At 35.6% G+C, this 19,878-nt stretch overlaps 1 protein-coding gene across 1 annotated transcript in view; it reads left to right on the forward strand.

Moving 5' to 3' along the window:
• Positions 1 to 535: 535 nt before the first annotated feature.
• LOC135696489 (LIM domain-binding protein 1) overlaps positions 536 to 19,878 on the forward strand; it is a 28,236-nt gene continuing 8,893 nt past the window's right edge. Inside the window, exons 1-8 of the mRNA XM_065215887.2 lie at positions 536 to 665; positions 3,191 to 3,281; positions 4,623 to 4,698; positions 6,186 to 6,288; positions 6,775 to 6,947; positions 10,108 to 10,305; positions 11,854 to 11,923; positions 18,688 to 18,744. Of these exons, the coding sequence (XP_065071959.1) occupies positions 3,241 to 3,281; positions 4,623 to 4,698; positions 6,186 to 6,288; positions 6,775 to 6,947; positions 10,108 to 10,305; positions 11,854 to 11,923; positions 18,688 to 18,744 (718 nt within the window). The 5' untranslated portion in view covers positions 536 to 665; positions 3,191 to 3,240. The remainder of the gene's footprint in view (positions 666 to 3,190; positions 3,282 to 4,622; positions 4,699 to 6,185; positions 6,289 to 6,774; positions 6,948 to 10,107; positions 10,306 to 11,853; positions 11,924 to 18,687; positions 18,745 to 19,878) is intronic.

The raw sequence follows: 19,878 nt of genomic DNA on the forward strand, positions 1-19,878 counted from the left end.
ATCCAAAACTCTTGATTATTGTTTTTAAGTCATTTGCCCTTCAAACCGTTTCCATAACACATACCATAAATTGCTTGGTGGTGCCATGACCCACTGCACACTGAATGATTTCTATACCCAACGGAAAGTCTTTAACGGTGTTGTCATGGGTGTGGTCGCTTGAATTTGCCTACAACACAGCCCCCTTTCTAACTTTTTAGGACGGCACCCCTTGTCCCTGTGTAATGTAACCGCTTTCATTCATAAAAGACTTGAAACCGCATAGAAAATTGTTGATAAAAGGAGATACATATAGCCCCCCTCCCAAAATTTGAAGTCTAGGTTCACCGAGTCGACGAAAGTTCACTGATTTCCTTTCATGCCTTCAGAAAAATCTTGGTGTAAGTAGAAAAATATGCTAACTTTTCATTCAGCAAAGAAGCCTGTACAAGAAAATCAGTGGTCACCCAATTTTACTCTTTTTCAAAGTTGTTTTGTCGAAGTCGTTCGCGAGACGAGAAGAAGAAAACGTCTTTCGACAAACTTGAAAGGAGGCGACATGAAATCGAGGACTAATTGATTCCATTCCAACCCTTTGTTTATCTGCTTTTCACCTTCTGATAACACTGAAAAGACGACTTTTTAGAGGCGGACTGTCAATTTTCAAAGTCATTACCAGAAAAAAGGTAAGGAAAGTTTTTCGTACTCACTTTAATTATCAAACTGCAAGTTTGGTTTTCCAACTTCCTTCGAGTACACCGGTCCCAGTATAGTTGTAACCACTTCATGTTGTGGTGTCTCTGTGGTTTGTTTGCTATCGTGCTTCTGTCACTTAACAGCAGAGATGGTTTTTTAATGTCAGCCTGGTTGATGCCCCTTTATAGATATGTTCCAACAGGTAACGATGAAAGGCTAAACATAACTTTAGCGATTAATATTCAGAATTTCAACAGCATGTGTGCTGTAAAGGAAAAGTATAGCAAACAGTTATCATATATTTATGTTTTTTTTTCAAGCCAAGCTTCCAAAATCAGGCTTTATTTCACAATCTGTATCTATGTATTTCAAGCTTTGGAATCGATCGATTTTTCAAAAGTACGCTAATAGTTTATACCACATTTTTGCGAAATGTTTCCAGTCGATCTCTCCACTTAATAACCCTTGCCCAGAAATCCTTTTACCTACTTTATTTCCATTTTGTCTTACGGAATTAAGGTTTGTTAAAATTGTCCCAATGAACTAAAATTGGAGAGGAGGAAGGAATATCTTACCAGCCATTTGAATTAAGTTGAGAGCCTGATTTTCAAATGTTTTGTCTAGGCGGATTCTAAGTTAACTGGATGTGTAAATATACCCAGTAAATATGAGCTAGAAATTAGTTTTGTATTGTAAACATTAGAAATAGCAAAAATTTGATTAGAAAATTGTTTGACAAGCAACTGGTCTCCGTAGAGCTAAGCCATCACTTATTCCTTTAGTGAGAAGAAATTTGTCATCAACACCTGTAAGAAAGATTCATAATTTTCCTTAATAGCAATCTAGTCTTTTTCTTATGTGGTATCATCAAGCATTACCTGCTTTTTAATTTGTTTGGATACCACTACCTTTGTAGCTAAGTTGATCAACTTTGTTTTCAAGACAAATTTTGTGGGTTCCAGTAATTTTTGCCATTTTCCTTTTTTTCATTACTTAGAAAGAAGTATGATACTTTATTTTTCTTTAAAGCTGCAAGGAACCTGTGGCCTATCAGTTGTGTTTTATGTGTTTAGATCAGTTGCCAAAATTTCTGATGAGATAAACTTTTGATGAAATAGAGCAAGAAGACATTTATCCTGCCGAAAAAATTTTAAAATGAAAGATTTTTATCAATAAACTTTTCAAACATAATAGAGAATTGCTAGGTTGTCTAAATGCTTTGAAAATGATAAAAAATTTCCTTCTTAAAAGAGGGATTTCACTCCAAACCTCAGATCTTAAAAAACAAGAGACTGAAGTGTATCAAGAGGTTTTTCCTAAATGTACTTTTTAATATGAACATTGTTTTTTTATAAACCAATATTTGTTTTTATTTCTGGCTCTCTTTCACTATAAAAAAATAAAACCCCCAGCTCGTCTCAATTACTCTCTATACCAAAGTAATTGAAGTTCTCTGTGGGCTACACTGATCCATATATTGGCTTTTCATAATTTTTTTATCTATTTTTTCAAATGTTACTTAAGTTGGAGGACTCAGTTTTTTGACTCACAATCAATGGAAACATTTGAAGTTGAAGACAATTTTGAGTTAGTTGCACTTCATGGGTTATAGATAGTGAAATTATTTTAGGACAGTTGCATCATAACTTTTGAGTATTGGGACTCTTAACATTTGTTGTTACACCATTCTGTTCAATTCATTGAAATGATATTGTTGATATTCATTTCTTTTAGATTTACGACCATGTTCAATACAATTTTTAAGTGTTATTTCTTTCTACTAAAATTATGAAAGTTCCCATGTACATTTTTGTAAAATATCAAAAAATTTTTAAATTTTTGCCACAAGAAATTATTTCTATGTACTATTCTAAATAACTATGTACTATTCAATGATACAGAGGTCAGCATTAAAGCAAAACATGTATTTTGATCTAGACAGAATCTTGTAAAGGTACTATAGTGAACCCTCAATTAATTTAAACAAAGACCAGATTGCTTTAAATTTCATTTTGAATGGTTTAACTCGTGGCATTGGAAAAAGAATAGCTGAATTAAGGTGCAAAATATCAAGGTTACTCAAAAGTTTTTTGATAAGAAAATTTTTCCTGAAATTCATATTACCAAACATTTGGTTTATTGTGGTCCCTGTTAGCAGCTGTTTTGGTAATCAGGAATGAACTGTATTTAGCTCTGTAATTTTCTCAAATCATTTTTTTGAAATTGTAGTTGCTTGGGTATGTAACATGTAGCTCAGTTTTAGCACTAAATCCTATGATGAATTTGGATCCTTTTTTCATTTGCTGTATGAAATCTAACAAGGAAAAAATTCAACATGTTCCACAAGTTAAGGTTTCCAAAGTATTTGATTTTTAGATTTTATACTCATTCTCAATATTATTAAGTCAACACAACCATAAAGTGTGAATTTAACTGTGTTTAGAATAACTTTTTTGACAAAATTTTGGCTATGTAATCGAAATTTTTCTTCAATCCCCATTTGTCTTTCTTCTAGGGAATGGGATCCTGTTAAAAAGTGATACTAAAGGGCTTGAAATTTGTAGTATGCAAGGTGGAGCAATGCCAACTGCTGTGTCTACTCAGGGGTATGAGAGTTTTTTTTTCTTTGCTACCTTGCTAACCCATGTCGCTCCCTGTTAGCTAGCAATGCCATTTATTAATATAATGGAATTTGGTATTCCACGGTATATTTCAGTCTGGATTTAGACCTTTCTATATTTCAGAAAGAAAAATTTTCATCAATTTTGGCATGCCATTCTTCCTCTCACACCCTATCGAGATAAAAATAAATATTGGTTTTTGTATACATACTATTTTTCATCATCTGATGTTTTCTACTCTGTTGAATGCCAAAGAGAAGTACTTTTTGGTATGCTATGCAATTGAATTTGTAGTATCAGAGTTTTGGTTATTAAATTTTCTGGTTTATCTTCATCCCATTTTTTTACCACATTTTTCTCAATACAGATTTTCTCACCTTTTTGTTGTCATTCAATTCCTTGTAAGCTCATTTAAGTCCATTCCCTACTTCCTTTTGTGCACAAATTTTAACCATTCTAGTTCACATTGGAAGAATGGTACAGTTGTTATCTGATTCAAGACCTGAATTGACCTTATTTTGGTACAAAAAACTTAAATATCCACTAACAAGTAAAAAAGTGGAGACAAGCAGGTATCTTTCAGGAATGTCCTGTTCATTTGCAACTACTACTTTTGGAAGAAACCTGTAGCAAATGGTTGAGAGAAAGCAGCTACATTCTTATTATTACAGTACTTTGAATAGCTAGGTCAGGTTTTTACAACTCACTTTTCAAATCCAGAATCTTGCAAAAAGTTTAGGGATGGTGGGACTGAGACATTTAAATGAAGACCTTTTGGACTCACAGTTTTCAAAGCATCTTAAGGCCAGATGTTTAAATGTTTGATTCTTGGTAGAGCATTTACCCCATTTGTAGAAAGATGAAGACAATATGAAAAGCTCTCAATTTTTTTTCCAAATTTAGGATAATAAAAACAAAAGTTTATGTATTCTCCCCTTCTTATTTTGATTCAAATTAAATTGCATCAGAGTCAAATGATGTTAAATTGCATCAGGTCAAGTAAACAGACTAAATTTTTTTCTGTCAGTTCTTATTGGCTTTTCCTACTCGATAGTACCATCAATCATGACCATGAATCATGGCATGTACCCTTTGGAGTTCCCTGGTCATTCTGGTATGTCAGGTTATCAGGAAATGCACTGGAGAATATTATCATGGATCACGATGACTTGCTATGTCTGATCATCAATCAAATTATCAAAATATCAAAAGATTAATTAGTGTTCCCAGTCCATGTTTTTAATTTCTTGGTTTTTCAATCATTTGTTTATACTAAGCTAGCTGTATTTTTTTAACTGGTGTGATGCCTTTCTTTTGCCTTCATAGGAGACAGATGCCCTATTATACACATCCAGATTATAAAATTTATGAGTTTAATAAGAAACTTCTACAAAGGACAGAGGTTAGTTTATTGAACATCATTTCGTGTTGTTTGATTATTTATTTCACAAGCGAGGATTCTCTAAGTTTTAAAGCGATGCCTGAACATACAAAATTTCAGAGCTAGGGTACCTGGCCTGAGATTTAAATGCATTACTTGCTCAATCATTGGAGTATATTGAGTTTAGGTGGAAGCTTCCTCTGGGTACACTATAAAAACAAAAGTATTGCAACACTTGCAAAGGATTAATGGCGGATCATACAAAAACAGTTGTTGCTGTTTGATTAAGCTATTGTATAATAGCATACAAGTAAGACAGCAACTTTATTGAAGACAGTGAATTTGGATATTCCACTTCCATTTTCAAAATTTTGAATCAACAATCGAAATAACTTTTAATTAATCAAACATTTTGTGGGAATCTTCAGGTAACTTATGAGTAAAAATGGTCTTGTAAGGAGATTGTATCACTTTAGATGAAAAAAGATGCCATCCACATTTCCCTAGCATTGATTTGATTTCACTAAAAATATCTTTTTGCATTATTTTGACATACCTAACTGCATTAACTCGCACATTGCTAGTTGCCACTTACCAAGTCATCTGGGCTTAACTGTACCCAAAAAATCACCCAAGTTAAGTTGGAGGATATCATGGCTAAAAATTTTGGGACTAAGGACTGCATTTTTGTTGTTTCCTAAGCTGTCACTATTGTCCATCACTATCTATAAAATTTTGAAATCGTTTGACTTGAAAGAAGACTTTTGCAAGTCTTATCACAACTACTCGCTCCTCATCCTGTTAAAACTGCAAACTTTTTTACATTAATATTATAATTTAACAATTTTGAAATCCTTATTGAATTTTAAAGAATTTGTCTCCTGGTTTAATATGGTTATGTTCTCACATGAAGGGAATGCTTCGTAAAGTTATAAGTTTGCAAAGCTACCAGTTTTGTTGATGCCATATTGAATTGGGTTTTGAAATACTTACGTCCTGGTAATTCTGTAGACTAATTTTTCTGCACGAGTCAAATGGAGCTCAAAAAGGCCTCAGATTAGGATTTTGGAAACCCTTAGTTCTATTCCTGAATACCATGCACTCCTGCTATTGTATACCCATTTATCACAAGTCCCTTAGAAAACTCAAGTTTGTGGACATCATCGCTGAATCCCCTGGACATCAGAACATAAAGTCAAAAAGAATGAGAGTCTCTTGTCTCCTAGTGATATTCATTCATGATTCAACCTTATAAAAGTAAAAATGATAATAATAATTTCTCTACTTGAGGTTTTTTCATCATACAGCATTTGTTGGTTAGTTGATGCCAATCATTATTAATACAGTCAGCTTCTTTCAAATGTTATATGGAAGCAACAAAAGTAAATTACAAATCCATTATTGAAAGTTCCAATCCAAGCAAGCATGGATATCATTATTTTATTTGCTCAAAAATTATCATGTCAATCCTTCGGTTTTTTAATTATGTATTCTTTTGTTATGAATAGGAATGTGACAACATTTGGTGGGACAATCTGATCAGCGAGTTTTTTGAAGATAATGCCGTTTTAACAATTCAATTTTCGCTGGATGATGTACCAAAAAAGTATTGTGAGTGTCTCATTTTACTTAATATTTCTTTTATTAGTTAATATTTCTGGAATATGATAGGAAAGCCTTCAGCTGTCATCTTGCTCGTGTAGTGTTTTGATTTTCTGCTTTCACAATATGTATACATATTCAGGTGACCTGCTCATTTTTCTGGAGTGTGGTCAAAGCAGGTAAGCGTAGCAAGTGATCATGGTCATGTGAAAAGGTGGCCCATTCATTGAACACTTGAAAAAAGTAGAATCCCACTACTATTCCCTGTCTCTTTGGGTTGAAGTAGATCAACTGTCGCTAAAAAGTACCAATCAATTCTCAAGGAAACCTTTACCAAGGTTTCTAGAAGTAGTGCATGGAAACATTTTCAAAACTTTTTCAACCAGTTTAAAGTACCTTTTTGATCCCCAAGAATGCATTTCAGCTTATAAAAGTAACTTTTCTCTTCTATAACCTCCACATTTTCCTTGTAATTTTCTATTTTGCTCTATTTAGCAATTGGTCGCATATTGATACCAAGGTACTTCAGAAGCCTCTTTGAAGGAGGTGTTTCAAGCGTGTATTACCTACTGGATCAATGCAAGGAGTCATTTTCTGAGTCAGCGGTTAATTTGGAATGCGAAAAGATGACGACAGTGACGCATTTTTCAAGTCCCGTTATGACGAAAGTAAGGCAATTGTCTTATTGCTATCTATCATTCTCTTGTGCCAGGTGGCATCGAAAATTTGAGCCATGGTTAACTTGAAGAGACCTTTGGACATATGTCTGCTTATTTTGATAGCTAAGACTGAAAAGCCACTCGGGATTTTCCAGAGCTTCTCGTGAATTCTTTTTGTTTAAACGCCAGCACAGGGCTGTAATTATCGCCGTTCGGAATTCGAGCTTCAACTTCCGTGAAAGAATTATGACGGCTTTGTATACTTCTATGATATATCAAATCAATTGATTATGTTACCAATATATTACAATGCTGCATTTTTGATTGTCAAAAAGTTAAGAAATATCTTCCAAAGGCTTCTTACAGGTCTGTTTCGTCATCGACATCGTCATTTCAAACATTTCTAATCGTTAAAGAAGTATAATTCTTTAGTTTTCTGCCGCTCCTAGGCTTGATACTTATGATTTCAAATTAGGTATCTTCTTTAACTTCAGGACCTCTTCTAGTTTCGTAATGTAGAACTTGTGTTCTGTACGTTATTGGCGGAGGTTCCGGAGATCAAGAGATCGTTACTCTAGCACTTAGAATGTGAAAACACGAGATTTTTCAATGTACCACCTCACTTTGACAAAGAATTTGCACAAGTAAGCCCAGCAAAGAATATGCTGTCAGCTCCTCTGAGTCCTCTCCCTCTTAATGATTACGTAAGGTTGCACTGTGTGTAAAAATAATAATTTCCGCAATGAATTTAAATTATTAAAACTAATGAATTATTGAAAGAAAATTCGATTTTATCTATGTATGATCTGCACCATTTGAAAAAGAAGTGATAAGGCAATCGTTCTCAAGAATTGCTAGCCCTATGAAATCATGAAATTTAGCCCTCGACGGAAGTTATATTTTGCAGAGAAGAGAAGTATTTCGTTTTCAAAGCTTCTCGTCAAATTTGTCTTCTCACGTATCATCCTTTTCTTACTTTAACTGAGCTGCTAAGAAGCTTTATCTCAGTACACAATGAAAGACAGTTTCATCTTTGTATATTGTTGTCCATTTGTAAATTTTTAGAAGCAAAAATTTAGGCAAAAGGAAACGTTGTGTTCACCATTTTTCTTATTAGTCAATGAGCTCGGCAACCGTAAAATTTACAGAGGTTATGGATAAAAAACCGTTGCAAAATTTTGCAGGGTCCGTGCAGCAACATAGCATTCACTTTTTTAAAAAGTTGATAGATTATACGTAGATTAAGGTTAAATTAAATAATTTTTAGTTTCATATTTTTTAATTTTGAATGTGATTGTCATACTGCTTGATTTCATTTACAGCAAATCTTCTAAATGCATTTGAAGGATCCGTATTGAATTCAAACAGTATACTGCTTGATAGGAATACGATCACAAGTCAGGTGATCCTTTGGAGAAGACATTCGCCGCTCTAAATTTAACTTTAATCTTGACGAGACAAGGAAATCTGCGATCTTATTCTGCAGTAAACATGCCAGCCACGTGTAAATGCAAATAGAAAATTTTTAATTTTGTACATGTGGAGTATAACTGTTCTTGTAATTGATTTTCGTTTGCGGGAACGGAGGCTACTTAATCTTCACAGCAAATGTGATTAAAATTGTTTTAGTTATCTCAACAATAGAAGCCGTGTACAAATAGTCAACCTCGAGGAATGAATATGATTTAAAAGCTCTGCTCAATAATGTGTTTTGTTCATTCGGTCTCTTCAAATTTAGTCTCGCACTTGCTGAACAGAGTTGCTGCCTTCTTCTAAGCTCGCCAGTTCAATAGAGTTGTCCAGTGATGACGTCACAAAAATCTATTTTTAAAATTTTGAAATTTTTCCCATAACCTGAAAGAGCATCATGAATTACCTCTAAATCTGCAAAATCAGTTAAAGGTATCACGAATTGACTGAGATATGACCAGACGAGCACAGGCTCTGCCTGTAATTTGGTCCCAGTTCATACCTTTATGAACTGAGCCGAAATAACAGTAACAGTTTCAAAACTTCAAATCTTCTATTGGCCATAGCTCACCCGATTTTTGACACATTTAACTGATTTTGCATACATTGGACTATTCTGTGGCGTTCTTTCATGTTATGTGGTCAAAATTCAAAATTTCTAAAAATAGTCTTTTGTGACGTCACAATTGAGAACTCTATAACGATTGTGTAGTATGATGAAAATCCCGGCAGCAAAGACTTAAAAGGCAGCTCAGCCACTAACTTGAAGCGACGGTAAGACATTTAAACGTGCCCGTATTGCAAAGCAGATAAAAGCTGATTGAAGTTTATCCAAATTTCACCCCCTTCGGGAGATGCTAATCATCAGTAGAAACGGGTGCTTGAATCTTCGCTTGAATTTCATAATTTCGATTTGACCGATCCTGTAATCAAGTAGGGCAGGGTCAGTTCATTTTGGAAATAGAAGGCAATATCGTTTATTTACTGACTGGGCTGGCCCCATTAGACTGGGTAATAGCTACAAACATGTGATTTCCTACAGAACCAGGACGACATAGTGCATCTTGTTCAATGAAAAATGGATATTCACATTTCCAGACTTGACCTTTGACTTTCTCCCCAAGTATATATGACATAATCAAAAAAGCAGCAATTTTTAATTAAATTGGACATTTTCTGCGAATAGTTGTTAAATGGTTTAAAACCCAAAGGAAAGGCTTCCGATTGATGTGTCTTATTACTATATTGACTAAATTTCCAATTTTTGCGTGGCATCACAAGAATGGGTGTTACGAGCTTGGGTGGTCAAACGGGAGACGCTAGAAACTCTGACACTGCAATTTATGCCTGCACCAATCACCCAAAGACAACAGCTACCCAGCATTCCTACTTATCCACATGCATTTGGTTAACGTTAATTTTCTCATTGTAAATATTGTCACCTGTTTGAAGGCTAGTAATGTATCTCAACTCCTCTTTCAGATCAATTCATGTATTTGTACGTATTAGAACAGGTTTCAGTCACCAAAACAGAAAAAGTAGCTCTAAAGTGGTAGTAAACTACTCAAACCTATGTAAATGTAGCTTAAAGAGTGAGAGTTGCATGGAGAGCTACATCTTACTTTTATCTAAAAAAACTGATGGCAGATTAGTACTTTTTTTACTTTTTGCGCTAATTGTATGTTTTAATTCTTTTCAGGTCTTCACAGAAGGTCACTTTGCAGTAGAGTTCAACTTTGACAATCTTCTAAGAATTCGGCATTGGATCTTTGATATCAAGCAACACCAAGAAATGGTGCCGCGCAGTGTCCTGAACTCGGATGATGATGCCCTTGAGAAGATAACGAAAAATATAACGCGACAAGGCCTTACGAATTTCACGATGAACTACTTACGGGTAGGTGTTGTCTCAGTTTCAAAAAGAGGCCCAGCTAAGTTAAGAAATACGGACATGTCATTTCATAATATTGATCCAAGAATCCACCATTTTACAAAGTACTTTGTTAAAATGCTACCAAAAAGTCTACCAAATTCTGATAATCAAATGATATAAGAAATGCCATTTCTCCTGGAGATCGAGCTTCAGTGTGAATGTTAGTGTAGCATAAAGTTGAATTCGAAAATTTTGTATCAGTAGAGACAGATATTGTCAGAAAATTATCAACAGAAAGAACTATTTTACCAATATAAATAGCACTTTGGTTTCTTGTGGCATGTTTAGAAATTGGAGACCCATTGAATTTTCCCTTATACTGCTGAGACACAAGTTAAGGCTAGAGTTCGGTTAGCATGGTAAGAGATAGACAGACAATGACACACCCAAAACTGCCTTGCCTTTCTAGCCAGGAAGTTCGTTAGCCTTTCCTGTGGGTTTTTTCCCTTCATTTTTTCATCTGATTATCATCAATGGACAAACAGCTGCAAACCGAAACTCATGTTAATTGGAGTTTTGTAAATAAATAAACAGGCAAAAGAGATGGCATACAAAGTTCTTGAAAAGACTGTTGAGCAAGGCATTTACTAACAGAAAGCTGAATAAGTAAATCAACCCTGATCCAACTGTAGCAAAAGGTGTCGCATGCAAGTTGCCGATCTCATTGCAGAGAAGAATGAACAGGTCTCTGAACTTCTGCTACTTGATATTGCACCATTCTACCTTGGAACTCAAATTACTTATGGCGTTATCACCGTCCTCATTTAAAAAACTAATCCATCTGTCACTGATTCTTAATATTAAATGGAGGCAGAAAAGTATGTCAGAGATAGACATATAGAGACAATTCTTCTCAATCCTCCATACTTCTTTCCATTTTTTCATTCTTGGAGTGTACATTATTAATGGTAGCATGTTACCATTGATGGAAACTGAAAATCAAAAATTAAAAGGCAAAAACATTCTTGCTACTGAGAAAGCAGTTCCCCTTGATTTAATACCGTTGCTATTGGAGAGATATTCTTCTGGAAAAAGTATTTTTATGATTAAAACAATTGTTTTGAAATATAACAACTTTTCCGAAAGTCAGTAATTAATCAAGGCAAACAGTGTTTACAATCGGTCAAATAGCTGAATGTAGAACTGAGCTTCCGGAACTGCATTTTTTCTTTTGAGCAAATGCATATACTTATGTTATGTTATTGGCATTAAGATAAGATCTCACATCCAGTTGTTATTCGAATGTAATGACTGATATGCAGAATGTCTGGATAGTAAGGAAAAATGAACTGCAAGCGATAATCAGCAATTAATTCTTGAGCGGCTTGCACCAATAGTCGTTTTTTCATATTCAATTTTACCTGTGTAGAGAGATAATGATATCTTTTCCCTGATCTCTAGGAACTAGAAGAAAGGGATTTAACATATGTGCATAGATGCATAGCTTTTATCAGTTCTGGACTATCTAAACCAGACGAACTGTCTTGAAACCATTTAATTTTGTTTTCGTAGCTCTGTGTTATCCTCGAACCTTTACAAGAAATGATGTCAAGATACAAGACTTACAATATGCCACCTAGAGGTACGTCTTCAGTTCTTCTCTAATCTCTTTCTAGCTAGCTAATTAGATATTGATCCCAAAGCCCTTTTCTCTGGCCAATGTATTCGGCCAGAATCAGAAGAATGCTTCTTTGCTGCAAAGTTCGACGATAAATAGGCGCCCCTCTTGATATGTCGACAATGAGATGTGCAATAGGAGCCGTCCGCTGCTTTGTTACAGCCCTGTTTTGTGGTCCGTGCAAATACTTCGTTGGTGATTTTCACCTGCCCCACTTAACGATCAGATGCATTCTTTTTCCTTAATCAAACTTTATACCCTATTACGCATAAAGTGTCCATTATCTGTCATTCTAATCCGTGTAGGCTGATGACTTTTCTGAGAGGAGCATTCAGTATTTGTCAAAATGATTAACTCTTTTTCGTGTGAAATTTGCAGTTTTACATCAAATTAACATCGAAGTATCGAATGCTCCTGATCCTCCAAAAATCGCCATGGATGTGCAGCACGATATTCTTACTCTTTGATACCTGCTTTGCCTCTGATAACGGACTTATTTTCTATACTTTTCGATTCACTAGAGAAGGAAGGAATTCTCGATCATCCAAGCATTCTCTGCAGCGTAAGATTCACAAATAGATTGGTAGCAAGCACGTTTCGAAAAAACAGGCATTAGTATTACAAAGTAAATTGAAGATTATTTAGTTTGTGCATCTTTGAAACAGCCAGCTCTGTTGGATTTCGAGAGAGTTCAAGTAAAAAAGTAATGTCACTGCTGAGCTGTTTTACTTTCTGTCAGTCTCTAAAGTTTACAATCTTTAGGTAGCTCTAAAGTTTAAAAACCGTAAGGTTACCTAAATGCGCTTTTCAAATGCTATACTCGACGATCTTTAGTGCTTTTGATGTTAGCATAGAAAATGAGTGTTTGCGAGGTTAATAATTAGTAGTTGTAACTGAAAATGGAATAAACGAGCACTGTTGACCTTGCTCTGCTCGAGTTAAAGCCCAGTTGTAGAGGCCTTCTGACAGGTGCAAGACGATGACCTACTGGCGAATATGAAGAAAAGAGTTAAGAAAAGCAGTTTGCGTTTTTACGGTGGTGCTTCTTCTGGTGTTAATCTGCTTCTTAATTATTAATCAGGGCAATTAACACGTGTATGGCTCAGCTGTTCCCCTACCATTTCTTTCTAATGAGTGCTTTGAACTAATTGTTGACGTAGCGCTTTTCTTCATTATGCCCTCTTACGACGGGGCTGCCCTGTTACTTTTAAGAAATTAAAGCAGATCGCTGTTTCTGGTTCCTACCTTGACAGAAACAGCTGCGTTTTCGGTACTCTGGATAGGCGATTTTTTTGTTGGTAATCACTTTGCAGTTAATAATAGCAATTATGTGCCGTCCAATTCTCTTTCATTTCTAACGTCTACAAAGCAGGTCGCTTTTGCTCCTGAAGGAATTAACGTCAGCAGATCCGTAAGTTCATACTTTCCTTTCTTGTCTTGTATTCTTGCATATATTAATTTGCAAGATTTTTTATAACGTCGTATGATATCGTTGGACTGCATACACCCGATTGCATACTTTTTCAGTTCACTTGTGCCAATTTCTGCTCCTGCAGCTTTTGTGCATTCGAGAAGTAGAAAATTGATCTTGCCGAGTTGATCTTGAAAGTTGATCTTGAATGTTTACAAAAATAATAAAATTTAGATATTGATCATTGATTTTAAATATACCCTCGACCTGTTTTTATCATAGGGACTGTATGGGAAATGATTATTCTGCACTCTTCTTTCGTCTCCTTTATGCTTCGAATAATGATGGACGCAGTCGACCCAGTAATCTTGTCGCAGTTTTGCAGCTTCATTGGCTTCTGTTTAAACATCTTTACTGAACGCAATGGTTGTCTTTCCATGAGTATTAGATCATAGTTCACTAGTGTCACGAGTCATCTTATAAACTGCTTTTTCCGTTGAAAACAGTGCGTCCCTGACCATCTCGTTATGTATATCGATCGTTTTGAACTAAGGAAGTAGCATTGAATTTCAGTTTCCTAGAGTTGAGTCATTGCAAACACAGTTTCTTCATTCAGTTGTGACATATTGCTTTGCATCGCTTTACTTTACACGATATAATTTGGCACGTGCTGTTTGTCAAGCAGGCTTTAGAGCAGTGTCAGGAAGGGTTTATAGTACTACAGCAATAAAAAGTAATATTCGAGTATTTTTTCAATTATTTGGAAAAAGCATTCTAAGAAAAAATCTTTATTTCAATGTGAAATAGCATATAAAAGACTGTAATGCTTACTAGAGCACCGCTACAATGAACACAACCCCACAATCGTGCAATTTGTGCCAAAAGCAAAAGCCCAGGGGGCACCGAAAAAGCATACCCTGTCACATATTAAACGTGTGATTAAATTTCAATTAATTAAGCCATTAAGAAGGGAGTAGCAGTGATCACCAAACACATGTCGAATGATTAAGATTGAATTAATTTTCTTGTGCTCCATATTCAGCCAGTGCCTGTTTAGAAATGGTCTTAGCTACCTCTTTCAGTTATGCACTTGTTCACTTGAGCACTGTTCTGCCGCCTTGGCAAGGCGGAATGAGTCTCGTGCTTGCAGACCGCTTTTACGCTTACCCAGTGTGTGTTTGCGGAAATGATACACTTGCTACTGTGCGGAAGATGTAATTGCCCATTAAAGCGTGGCCTGGTGTGCTCTTGTCGGCAAATCATGCTTTTTCTTGTTCTATAGGCAGGACAAACTCGCTTTCCTACCATGTCCATTCTATTCAGGCCCCTTTTCTGTAATTGTTTTCAGAATCTCTACACTACGCTTCTTTTATTGTCAATTATACTTCCGGATTCTGGATTGAATATAGAAAGTAATTGAAAGATGATGCTAGTATATGAGATTAATCAGTAAAGGTGTTATTATTTTGCAATATTTTAAAAAGCAGAGTTATGGTAAAATTTATTTTATATTCTAAGTAAGCGTAATCACTATTACAAATATAATATAATGTAAAAATGTAACGTAAGATATAATGTATAATGTAAACAAAACATGTTGTAAAAGCTGCAAATTTTGGTGCATTTTGGTGAACAGTCGCGTTTTTGAGAATTGCTGCCTTTACATGAGTTGTTCTATTTGTACCCAGAGCATGTATGATGGTTGTATAGAGGCAAATCGATCACTTTCAGCAACAAATAGACCAGAGGGTGGAAGGGGACCACCACCACCCGAGCGGAGAATTTATGAGACCAATCTATTCTGGATCAGTTTTTCGTGTAGATTCCGAATTTGGGTGTTGATCCCCCGTTTTAGGGGGCTTTTCAGAGATATAGGGGGTCTAAAGTCCGATTTTAGGGCTAATATAAATGTCAATAAAATATAGACAGGTCAGTTTTTTGATGATATCTATGCTTGTTGACTCCCCTTTGGAAGTGAGGGGGCCATAGAAAACGAAACAGGAGTACAAAATACTGTAAATTCCACGAAAAACTGATTTTTCGCAACTGAATGGAGTACTGTAGCATGATCACATAGGGAAATGGCTGTTTGTACTCACCAGGAATGTGGCTTTCTCAGACATGTGTAATGACTGATATGGAGATTTTCATATAACTACAGCTTTATTGCTATGGATCAGAAAGGAAACGAGGCCCAAAAGCAAATCTTTATGAGAAGTACTTTAACACATGGTTTTGTGTCATAACCTAGGAATGTAACTTGTATGTACTTCACAGCCTTAAACGATAATTACCTGTTAACATTGAAGACCATTGAGAGTGTAAAAGTGTATAGGTTTGGATTTTCTTTCAAATGACCTAAAAACTGCAATTTCATTACTTACAAATTCATTAACATTTTCAATGTTCTGTGATTAAAGCAAGAGTAAACTATGAAAGTAGTTAGAATATATGGCAAACAGAAAAAGAAGATGAGCTGTTCATTGCACTCATTTAGTCATTGAAGATCAGATCCTTTGCCCTTCAACGATATCGCCAGCTTTACCTGAACTTTACGAAGGCCGTATCTGTCTTTGCAAACAAAACGCAAAAGGGGAAGAAAGTAAGCAAAAAGGCATCTCCTTAAAAAAGAAAACAGTGACGAAAGCAAGCGCCTAATAACAAGGGCCTATCAATGTTAATAATGGGGAAGAAGCAACTATTGAAACTTATATAAACTTTCATCATGCCGAACTCTGCAAAAAGCTCCAGCATTAAGAGAGGGTAAAGCTTTCCTGGTATAATAAGTACACAGTATTTTGTAGTAAGAAGTCGACTACCCTTACTTCTACAGCTGTCCACGATCCCACTAACGAAGTACTTGAAACAAGCGAAGAACAGTGTAAGCTGACTCTTTCCTGTGTGTTCATATATAACAAATCATGAACCGATCCGTTGCACAATGAAGACTTTAACTGGAATGTATTGTTTCATTAACGAGAACAGCAGACTAAGTTAAAAAGGGGTTAGAAGCCGAGTTCGGTGATAGTATCCCCTTCCTCGCTGTCTCGTGAAGCTCAGGTACTTAGAAGTATAAGGCACATATAAAAACCACAGTTACCAGCCTTATGAAGAACAGGAAAGAGGAGATAGGCAATTTGCTTTGTTGTTGATTTGGGTGCCACCATTCGATCTACAGTTAGAATACCGGACACTTTCAGGAGGCTTGCAACGAAGTTGCTGAATGAATTACGGACACAATACAACTGTGTATATATTGCATTCGAACATGCCGATTGGTTCATCAAGAATGCAGACAACCATTTCTTCATCAAATCGCCAAACATAAAGATTCCTCCTAACTTCGTTGCGTTTCTGAGGAAAAGACAGAATAAAGAGCGGTTGTTTGAGTTGGTTAAAGAAGTATGGGTTCGTCAAGGCTGTCATTTAGGGAACAGAGTGATCAATTTTTCTCGCAAAGAGAAAAATATATATAGATATCGCTGCATAAATATCACTAGCTTAAATTTGCTTCCTTCTACATCATGCTCTCCAACAAAACGAAGGTCGAGAAACGATTTGCGTTCTTGTTTTGGAGATATATAATATATTAACATCCTTGTTATCTTGCTTGCTAGGCAGGAACCTCATTTCTAAATATTTATTGATAGTGGGACAGGTAAAAATAGAAAAATCTTCGCTCTAGCTGCTTGTGAATTATCGGCCTATCAAAAAGAAGCCCCGCTTGGCTTGCATGCATTTAGTGGAAATGACTATATTTCGTTATTTTCATGTACGAAGAGTGTGTACATGAAGTGGGGCTGCTCGATGTCCGGGAACGCATGTAGGTAGATGGATAGATAGGTGGGTATGTGGCTAGGTAAGTAGGTAGGTAGAAAGGGAGATAGGGAGGTAGGTAGGTAAGTAGATAGGGAGGAAGGTAGAAAGGGAGGTAGGTAGGTAGGTATTTTTCAGAAAAAGTTGGAAGCTTATGCAAGGCACAAAAGCATTCGTCACAACTTTCGCAAAGCTAGGGGCATCAAGTAATCCTATAAATTATGTAATTGGGGAACGTGTGCGTAATAAGGTTTACGTGTGCGTTGTTTGGAGAAAAGAGATTATCGTCTGTTCATGATATTCAACGGAAAAATTTTTGGCAAAATTTTTCAAGGGGTCAAAAATCACAGACTTCTCTTTGCAGCCACCATGCAAAAACAGCCTCTTAAGATACATCAAGCGTTGCAAATTACATTGCACATATGTGCAGACAAGCCTCTTAACCAATGATAGAGCAAGAAGGCTCAAATACCCCACGTGTGGAAAGGTGACTTTTCTAATTCTGTTTAATGAATTTCTTTCGCAAAATCCAGAGGATGTTCGAAACTACTAGTGGAGGCTGACGATCTTGTAGAAGTGGAAGACTTAAGAAGAGGCATTGATATGTCTGAGGATAAGGATGAAGATGAATAATTTTTTTGGTAGACTTGATAGTATTCAAATATATTGTAACAGTAATGTTTTCTTTTGGAAAAAATTTAATTTTTTACACCTCCCTTAAATTCTAAATATAGAAAAACACTTTCAAATATCAGCCAACAATCATAGATATAGTCAAATAACATGTCTATCATTATCTTATTGAAATTTATTGAGGAGACCAAATTTGTAGCAATTAACCCCAAAATTTGTCTTTAGACCCCCCATATCTCGGGAAAGCCCCCTTAAACCGTTGATCAACACCCAAATTCGAAATCTACGCAAAAAACTGAACCAGAATAGATTGGTCTCATAAATTCTCCGTTCGGGTGGTGGTGGTCCCCTTCCACCCTCTGGTCTAAAAACATTTTTTTGACTTTTATTCACTAGCTTATCTTTGTGTGAAAATCAATAAACGAAAAGAACGACACCCCATGAACGTAGCATTTAACCCCTTTTCAAATGTCTTCAAAATGCACGTGGAGGAGTGATTCTTGGAATTTTTTCAGTCAGCTTCCATCAGACACGATATTCAGGAACAAAGAATGCGACGTCTTTTCAACAGAAATTGTTTTTCTTATATTAGTTACTATCCAATATAACTGAGGATTACTAACTTCATTTATACCTACTGCCAATTTCAAGATTTGATTCAAGGTCAAGTTCTGAAAAGGTTTTTAATACGTCGTGGAAGGCTTTATAATGCACTATAGTCTAATATCAGAGGTATGCATACTTTGAATAAAGATTATATTTTGATGCTCGTATAAAATTATTTGCTGGCTATAACTGTATGCTGTAACTAACTGCGAAAAGCCGCCCTGGCAACAAAAGATGATGCATCATGTTTTTCATATTTCAGAGTGTCTGAAGTCTGTGCTTTACCAGAAGTGGCAGTCACGAATCATGGGACGACAAGGTAATGGAACAGTTTTTATTTGTAATTTCTAAGAGAGGCCTGGGATTAACCTAAGAGAGATCTGAAGTTACTTTTTTTCCTTAAAATTAATTTACCTTTATTGATAACATTTTATAGCGTTTCTATGAGAAGCAAAATAATTTATTTTTGCAATTTTCAATGTTATTCTTAATTCTATTATTTGAATGGTGGCTAACTAATCATTTAAGCATCTAGCTTTTGCTTCGCTGCAGGAAATCTCGTAATCAATAGTGGAATGGTTTTCTGTTAGCTCAATGCATTGGTACTAGTATAGCAGCCACGCTTCTTTTGTGCAATATCTTTATTGCACCTGGCAACCTAATGAATATTCAAAGATTCCTGTATGAAAGTGGTTTTAGATCCACTAGATTGTGTAGTTTTCCTTTTCTATATGCAGAACGGAAATAGGCATTAAATGCACTCTAGAACGAAAATCTTTGTTTAGGCCTGATAATGTTTTTGCACAGACAAGTTGCCTTCGTTGTCATGATACTATAGACAACAAGCTCAGTGAATCCCTGTATATATAAAAGTGTCAGTTTGCCAATCTAGGACATTTAATTTCCAATACTGTGCTTTCCTGAAACCTTGAAAAAGCACTAGAAGCAGGATGTTTTTGAGCATATTTCATTTCATAGTATTCAAAAGCTTAGAATAAGGTTGGAAGCTGATTGTGTATTTATGAGAAGTACTAGATTCAAAAGTAGTTTAATGACATTAAAAATGAAGCAACCTGCTCTGCCATAGTAACCTTCGGGTCATAAGTCGATTCTCTCAACATGTTTACGGTGTTTTTACGTTTAATTAGATTTCTTGGGAATAATAAATGTAGCCGAACTATTTGTCGTAAAAATAAAATGCGGGTCGGTTGCAACTGGATCAGAACCCGTTTGGACCTGGTCTCGTGTAAACAGGACTTTAGCTTTTCAATTGCTTAGAATATATAAATTCAGCAAAAAGCTTCTACACCCATCTTATTAGGCAATGTCGGTAGCAATGCTCTTTGCTTGTATACTCCATGTATAAAGTTAATTTTCGATATTATTTCACATATTTATCCAGAGGCTTGCCTTGGTCGAGGGAGGCACTTTCGGTAATCTAAAAGTACACGAC

The sequence above is a fragment of the Rhopilema esculentum genome, chromosome 14 (genome assembly GCF_057945365.1).
Source record: "Rhopilema esculentum isolate cy_ngs chromosome 14, ASM5794536v1, whole genome shotgun sequence".
Classification (NCBI taxonomy): Eukaryota; Metazoa; Cnidaria; class Scyphozoa; order Rhizostomeae; family Rhizostomatidae; genus Rhopilema; species Rhopilema esculentum.